We start from the raw sequence: 8420 nt of genomic DNA on the forward strand, positions 1-8420 counted from the left end.
GAGCTTCGGCATGTACGAAGGCCTCAGGAACTGCTGGGATTTAGTACAAGTACCTCCCGCTACGTGAATTTGAACATTCACAGCACTGCACCTTATAATATGGTATTTTGCGGTGCATCTTTTATTGTTCTCATTTTTAGGGGGAAACAAACGTGGTTAGATGAAAAAGAAACAAAGGCTTATTCTCCCGAGGTGCAAATCCAGTAGCGTTTTTATTAAACAACTTAACATGTCCTTGAGGGGACACACACAGCTTTGACACAACATGTCACAGAGGGGGGACACTCCAGAAGAGCCGAGGGCTCTACCTGCCCCCATGGAGCCCCCAGCCCACCCCAGGCGCCCCCCGGAACTGCCGGAGCCCCTCTCGCGGCCACTGAGCGGCCACCCCCGGGAGGCCGGGGCAGGATCCGCCCCGCCCTACGAGGCGGGCCCGGAGCGCGTTCCTCCCCTCAGGCAGGCGGCGGGAAGACGGGCTCGGGCCCGCTGCAGCCGCCACCGCCGCGATGGAGGCGGAGGAGGCGGAGAAGGCCGGGGCCCAGGGCGAGAAGCGGGGACCCGCCGACGCCCCGGGGCCCGCTCCCGCCGGCGGCGGCGGCCATTACGAACTGCCCTGGTGAGGCCTGAGGGAGCCGCGGGGCGCGGGGCGGTGGGGAAAATGGAGCCGGGCGGTGGGCGGGAGGAAGGGCCGAGCGGCGCGGCCATTGGTGGAGAGCGGGGCGCGGGGCGGGACTAGGCGTGCAGGAGCCAATGGGAAGAGGCGGGGGGCGGGGCGAGCCGTGGGCGGGAAGAAAGGGGGCTCGCGCCGCGCTGTCGCCTCACTTCACCTCAGGGTCGGCTGTGAGGGGGCTGCGGTCGGGGGGAGCCGGGCATGGGGCGAGCCCAGGGGATCCGGCCCCTGCCTCCCCTCGGCGGCTGGCTGCGAGGTGCTCGCCGCGGGGTGGGAAGCGAGAAACCCCCGCTCAGCCCTGCGGGGCCCAGCCCGGGCGGGATCTGGCCCTTCAGGCGCGGGCGGTGCCTCCCCTGTCAGCCCTGTCCTGTCAGGCTGAGGCGTGAAGGAGAACCCCAGGCGGTTGTGGTGTTTTCGTCCTTCTTACGCTGGTCAAAATAAAACAACTTGGCGTTCAACGTAGTGTGAGCCTCCTTTTCGGGCAGTGTAAACCGCTATGAAAGTTTGGCCATGTGTGTCTGAAGTGTTTTACTTCTACAGGGTAGAAAAATACAGACCCATGAAACTGTGTGAAATAGTTGGAAATGAAGATACGGTGAGCAGGTTGGAGGTGTGTGGCTGTTGCTCTATTTTTTGATGGGTTAGCTCAAAAAACATAATTCTGCACAGATCCACAGACCAGTGGAGCTCTACTTGTCCAAAGTTTTTTGGACAAAAAACTTTATGATTTACTTAAGAAATGACAAGTTTTTGGGCATAATAGGGCAATGTCCTAAAGAAACAGGCCTTCTTGAATTGGTATATTGCTTATATTGGCCCAGCTATGATACAACTGTAAAAATGTGTACCTGTTATATATTGTTTCAGTGAGTAAGTATAGTTTATATTACTACAGAAGGAAACAGAAACACCACTTTATTTCTCTGGAAGAAAAATATTTTCCATGACAAATTAATTTGTAAAAGCAGCATTTGCTAGCAAAATGTTTATACTAGCAAATATATCTTTAAAGCAAATAGAAGGGAAAGAGTAAAGAGCTGTGAGACTCAGTGCTTTAACGTTTTTCCATATTATTCTAGGAACTGACTTAACAGTTCAACTGAAAAACATAAAAGCAGCAATTTTTTTTTTTTTTTAAAAGAAAGAAACCAGGAGGTAAGAAAATAAATGGTAGCTCTGTTACTCATGATTAAAATAGAATAGAATTGGAAATTATTTCTTCCTACCATTTTCTTATATGTACATTTTTAATTATTCCTTCTTAGGTCTTTGCAAAAGAGGGGAATGTACCAAACATTATCATTGCTGTAAGTATTGCCGTGTGGTATCTCACTGTTGTGGGTCCTGGCTTCTGAAATCTAGGCACAGCAGCTTCTCGGTATCTGTTTGCATCGTACCTGAGTGTACTGGTAACAATTATGTCAATTGTATGGTTACAGAGCAGTATTTTCAGCAGAATACACAAGAAGTAAACTACCTTCTGTTACTGAAAACTAACTTGGCCCTCAGGTGCTTATTGAAGTGTGTCTTATGCTTCTCCTCCACTGTTGCAGGCAAGATGCTGAAGACAACTTTTAGACCTATGTTCTCTCTGCACTTCCTCTGTTGCAGCTCTGTTTCATGACTGGGGAGCATTGTAGAGCGTACAGCTTAGAAAATGGCATTAAACTTATCAGCAATTGTATCTCTAGGGTCCCCCAGGAACAGGTAAAACCACCAGTATCCTCTGTTTGGCTCGTGCTCTGCTTGGTCCTGCATTAAAGGATGCTGTTTTGGAGCTGAATGCCTCAAATGACAGGTGAGAGTGAACAAACCTGGTCAAACTTTTAACGAAGAAGCAAGTATCCATTTTTATTTTTAGTTGAACTCAGTTCTGCTTGATAGGTTTAATGTTTTAGTAGGGCCTCTAGTACTTACTTTAATGTAGTTTTTCCAACTCAAAGGTAATTTTTGGTGTCCAACTAGCAACATAGATATTATCACCTGATGTTTTATATCTAGATAGGTACTTTCACACACACATTAATATAAACGGAGTGCAGAATACATAGCGGTACTGTCTTCTCAAATTTACTTTGAAGAGTTATGCTTCCTGCATTCATGAAGATCCTGATAAAAAGTGAATGAGTTGTTTATAATGAAACTCATCAGTACTTAGGAGAAAAAGTGAAGTGATAGAAATTAAGAGTAAGGACAGTTGGGGTTAAAACTGTAGGATATGGGTATTAGGTATAGCGAGGACACTGACTCTTCTCTGAGGATCAGGCACTAAAGGCTGATTATATTTCCCAAGCTCTGTAGCAGACCCTGTCCTGACGTATTCTAGGGACGTTTTGGGGAGGGTTCAAGAGTACAGTGCTTTGTACCTGCCTTTTGAATTCTGTAGTTCTATAACTGATAGTACAGCATTCATTTTCTACACTTTACAAAAAGTAAAATCCTTTACTTTTAAAAGTAATACTTCAGTGGGACTCAGTCTAGGAAGGTATCCGTGTTGTGCTAATATGATGAAATCTGTCCAGATGTTTTTCTTAAACTGTCTTGATTTATGGCCGGGTTTATTGGTACGGCTCTGTGAAGTACTGGCAAAGTAGCAGTGCAGAAATAAACAGTTCTGCCCTTATTTGCTTATTACTCCTACCATTTGCCAGACATAAGTGCTTTTGTGGCAGTAAAGCTACTGATAGAAGCTGTTAAATTGCTTTTTTCAAAACCTCCAAAAAGGAGGGGGATTGGTGTTTAAATCCGACTCTGCTTGGCCGTCTGGCTACCAGCACAGCTTCACAACAATTACACTGGCACTGCTGATGGAACGGAAACAAACAGCACAGGAATGGGGAGCACGGGAGCCCTTCAGCCACTGTGTCTGCTGAATAAAATCCATTGTGTAATTTCACCCAACTGATCATAAGCGACTTGAATTATTGTTCCAGAGGCATTGACGTTGTGAGAAACAAAATCAAAATGTTTGCCCAGCAAAAGGTCACGCTTCCAAAAGGTCGGCATAAAATAATCATCCTTGATGAAGCAGACAGGTACGTTGTGTTTTTTTTTTTTTTATTTCAGCTACTGTGTGAAATCTTTTTTATCTGTTCTCTGTCTGCAGAGTTGCTGTCTTGGACAGTATTAGATGTTTCTATCAGGCTATCAAAACAATTTAGGAGGAAACAAATGGGTACTGAACAGTGCTTTTAGAAGATTCCTCACATCACGTAGAGATCATTGCTTCAAAGGAGATGCTGAATATTGGGTTGAAACACTTCAGGATTTAGCTTGATGTGATCTTAGCATCTTCCAGTTTACTGGCTGATGAAAACGGGACATTCTCCTGTACCTGCATGTAATTAGAAGTATTTTTCAGAGTATTAATGATTTAATTTTGTGTGTTAATTTTATGGAGGTCTCAGCAATTATCTGTGTTGTAGGGTGATCTGTTCACATGCCTAGCAAAAGCTGCCTAGCTTACCAAGCCAGAATACCAAGTAATTTACAAAGTACTGTCTAATATCAGTAAGTCTGAAGCTTGTCTAAAAATAATTATTAGGCTGCAGCTATAAGTCAGTGAAGGGTAAAATCTGTCCTAACTCCTTTTCTCTTTCAGCATGACAGATGGAGCACAGCAAGCGTTGAGAAGAACAATGGAAATTTATTCCAAAACAACACGCTTTGCACTCGCATGCAATGCCTCTGACAAAATCATAGGTAAGGTGCTGTTAGTCCCTGGGTGTTTTAGTTAAACACTCCCCATACTGATGAGTACTTTCAAAGCAGTTTTCAGAAATACCTCAAGCCTGCTCGTTGCAAGAAGCCCTGGTACTCCTGAAAACTCAAACCATCTGAACATCCAGCTAATAAAAAAAGAGCGTGTTTGCGTAGCCAGTGAACCAGCTGTTTTTAATGGATAGCGCTGTGCATGACTGCAGAAGCAGATTTCTTTGGGCTTAATCTCCATCCAGCTCTGCTACAGTTTATGATTGTGGTGTATTGTTAACTGGATGTTGAACCCCTTTTATTGTCTTGCTTTCTGAAACACAATCAGAAGTCAGAAAGAGCTGGCCTGTAGGCTAACACAGTGTAGAGCTTTAGACTGCCCTTGTTTAGCAATAGTTCAAATGCTAATTACGCATCTCTGTCCTCAGAACCTATTCAATCTCGGTGCGCAGTGCTGCGCTACACCAAGCTGACGGATTCGCAAATCCTTGCGAGGCTACTGAAAATTGTCGAGAAAGAGGATGTGCCATATACAGATGATGGGTTGGAAGCCATTATCTTCACAGCCCAAGGAGATATGAGACAGGTAGAAGGGGGAAGGCAATGAAACAAAGGCTTCTGCTTAAAGCAAAAAAGTTTGAATTGCTGCTCTCAAGGATGTATCTTTGGAGAGATAAGGAAAAGGGGATGTGATCTGTGGCACAAGAGTAACTAAACTGCTTGTTTTTGCAAGGTTTTAAAGTGGATCTGCTCCTTAAAAGCAAATTGCTGGAAATCAGATGCTGAATTTCTGGGAGAAAACAATGTCTGCATGCATTTACAGTTTATTCTGTTGCCTAACTGAAAATTTCATTTTTGGTGTAATTTCCCCAAAAATGTATTTCCTCCTGAGGAGAGGAGCCAGAAGCGCAGCACTTCCGAAAATGACTGAAGTCTTTGTTTTTCTTTTTGCAGGCATTAAACAACTTACAGTCCACATATTCTGGGTTTGGCTTTATAAACAGTGAAAATGTCTTTAAGGTTAGTAATGCTGTAGAACAGTAAAGCTGGAAGTCTAACACTGCCTAACTACGTGAGACCTTCCTTCACGTATATGAGACGTTGAAAGTCTTTACCCGTTTGCAGACCATGCTATGTATGTAGCAGGTATTAGTCAAAAGAAGTGTGCATACTTTTTGAAAAGGCAGAGAGTTCTTCAGTCCCAGACAGCTCATCTGAAGCTTTCTGACTTTCCAACTCTCTCAAATCACACGGATCACCTAACTGCTGGGAAATTTCACAGTGATAACTTGAATCTATTACTTGCGTTCTCATGTAGTGCTATTGAGTGCACCGTGGTAGGGTAGCTATGTTATCAGAAAAGTCATATTACTTACAATGTAATCAATCTAATTTGGATTGTAAGATGTGTCTGATTCAGTATTTCAGCTGTACAGAAACTCGGTGAAAATACTTGGGGCTTTAATATGGGATGCTCTAGTATTTTAAAGTGTAATATTTCTCTGATACAGGTATGTGACGAGCCTCATCCTCTGCTTGTGAAAGAAATGATACAGCACTGCATAAATGCAAATATTGATGAAGCATACAAGGTTGGCTTTCGTGGGTTTTGTCTCTGCAGACACCTTTTATTTAAAGAACACCTGCTCTGAAGAATTCGGTGTACATTGCTCTTTAGAATAAGGGCAAAACCATGTATATGAATTAATAAATTAAGTCCCGTTTTTTTCCAGCAGTTTGTTCAGATGAATAATCCATCAAGCCAAAAAAAAAAAAAAAAAGGGGGCGGGGGGGGAGAACAAATAGTTTTGAAATTACTTGCTAAACAGAATTGATGTTAAATTGCTGGATAAGTAGTACATATATTTTCACTAGCTGTATACAGCTGTCCCAAAACCGAATGTACTTTACTCACCTGCTAGGTTTTGCAGATAAACAAGGGATTATTCTTTCCTGCACAGATTCTTGCTCACCTGTGGAGACTTGGATACTCTCCAGAAGATGTGATTGGTAACATCTTCCGTGTGTGCAAAACCTTTCAAATGCCCGAATATCTGAAACTGGAATTTATAAAGGTCAGTATTTTAGCGATGGGTTAATAACAAATGCAATGCTGGCTGAACTTATTATTTACATCAAAGCCTCTAAAAACTCCTTAAGAACTTTCCTGAAGAGCATACTAGATTCTAGTCCCATGGATAGTAAAATATTAAATTATTTTAACAGCCAGTTGACAAATGGTGAACTGGTATAATGGAATCACTCTTAAGATTTAAAACCTGTCCTCAGATACAAGCACCTTGCTCCTTACACAAAAAAAATATGGGGAAGCACAGGCTTCAATTACAAAAATAAATAAATAAAAATTGATCTAATTGGTCTACATGGGAATGTAATAGTCTTGCCAAAAAATGTTTTTTTTTTTTTTTTTTAATCTTTACGTGACTCTGAAGATAGTTTCTTAGCAGTAAGGGATATGTTCTATTTAGAGGAGTGTCATTAGTCACACCATACAGACTGTGGGAAAAAAACAGAAGGTTTGACAACGTTTTCCTCATCAGGAAATTGGCTACACGCACATGAAAATAGCAGAAGGTGTGAACTCGCTTTTGCAAATGGCTGGACTGTTGGCCAGGCTGTGTCAGAAGACGGCAGCCCCTGCAGCAAGTTAGATACCTGATCGAGCTGAAACCCCTCTTCTGGAAGGTGAAGACATGCAAGGTCGGCAGCTGCGTGTGTGTCATGAATTCTGTCCCCCTGGTTTTGCTAAATCCCAGAAAAATAACCAGGTTCTATTGTAAAATAACTTGTATTTTTTTTTATTTGATCAATAAAGCTTTGAAATCTTTAACCCAAGAACTTCTGCCTGTTGTGTAATTGAGGTAGAAAGGACTGTGGCAGGCCAGAAAGGAGAAGCAGTAAAGTCTCTCTAGTACTCAGCAAAAATGCTTGTGGGTAATGATACCAAGACCTAACAGCAGGAGAGACAAAATATCAATCCCCTCGTTAGTGATCACACCTTACGATTGATCAAGAGTGGTGATCTCACCGAGACCAAGAAAAAACTTTTGCACAGACAGAGCCGTGACTGAGTTACAATCAAGGCATGCTGTGGAGGTGCCATTTCTGGGTGCTCTTCATGTGCTGGGGTAAGGAAGGTGTTTCCACCAAACATGTATGGGAGAAATACACATTTCTTGATGATGCTAACTATTTATTTTGGACACTCCACCTGTAATCTTTAAAAAAAAAAATACACCAAGTTCTGGGACGCTCTGCATTTGTGTTCTCTGTTTTTGCTTGTCCAGGTTAGGTAATATTTTACAGTAATTTCAACATACCAAAAAACTACAGCATCATGATTTCCTCTCTGCTTAGATTTGGAAACCACCCCACAAGTGCAGAGGAGCAATAAAGTGTGAAATGCAGAAACAAATATAAATTAAGTTTGACCACCTCCATATCAGGTGTCAGATATATTTCTGTAAGCGGAGCTCTTAACGAAGCATGTTGTTGTTACAGCAGTCAAACAAAACACGGTAGGAGTACAAGTTACTGGTGCCTGCTCTTCTCCCTGCCCCTTGTGTTGAAGATACCACCCCCAGCAGCCAGTTGCCCAAACCACATTGTTTCAGCACCAAATCCACCTCTGCAGGCAGCTTCAGTCTAAAGACCAGCCCCAGCACTGGTTACACCCTCCTTTTCTCCAACTCAGCCACAGGGGTAAGGAGTTTCAGCAGCAAGGGCTGGCAGCATTTTAAGTTGTGCCATCAGAGCTCTGCAGCCCCTCTGACAGAGCTTTAAGACAACCCTTTTTTAACTCAAAGTGCAGGAAAGCAAGATAATTGACAGCTAAAGCGCAGGCATGCTTGAGGTTGTTCCTGAATGGAATAAAGGAAGCAGTTCTTGGAATAATGGACGCAATACTCAAAGTACATTCTTCTTTCACTAGATTTTAGTCAAACTGGGGTAAGTTTGGTTCCGAGTTACTGAATTGTTAACGCTAGCACAAATACTGCTAAATATATAACAATGCACT

At 43.0% G+C, this 8420-nt stretch overlaps 1 protein-coding gene across 1 annotated transcript; it reads left to right on the plus strand.

Annotated features, from left to right (window-relative positions):
• Positions 1-440: 440 nt before the first annotated feature.
• RFC2 (replication factor C subunit 2) lies at positions 441-7231 on the plus strand. Its single transcript, XM_084299853.1, has 11 exons — positions 441-616; positions 1211-1280; positions 1936-1977; positions 2362-2468; positions 3604-3705; positions 4272-4372; positions 4810-4967; positions 5336-5401; positions 5893-5973; positions 6343-6456; positions 6943-7231. Exons 1-11 carry the CDS (start codon positions 507-509, stop codon positions 7051-7053), a joined length of 1062 nt encoding a protein of 353 aa, XP_084155979.1. The 5' UTR covers positions 441-506; the 3' UTR covers positions 7054-7231.
• The last annotated feature ends 1189 nt before the right edge of the window (positions 7232-8420 follow it).

The sequence above is a fragment of the Netta rufina genome, assembly GCF_964035555.1.
Source record: "Netta rufina genome assembly, chromosome: 21".
Classification (NCBI taxonomy): Eukaryota; Metazoa; Chordata; class Aves; order Anseriformes; family Anatidae; genus Netta; species Netta rufina.

Excerpts from the sequence above, each read along its gene's own strand:
- RFC2 (XM_084299853.1), top strand. The coding sequence starts at position 507 with ATGGAGGCGGAGGAGGCGGAGAAGGCCGGGGCCCAGGGCGAGAAGCGG. Across the intron at positions 1,281-1,935 it reads ATACGGTGAGCAGGTTGGAG|GTCTTTGCAAAAGAGGGGAA; the intron begins GTGTGTGGCTGT and ends ATTCCTTCTTAG. Across the intron at positions 3,706-4,271 it reads ATCCTTGATGAAGCAGACAG|CATGACAGATGGAGCACAGC; the intron begins GTACGTTGTGTT and ends TTTCTCTTTCAG.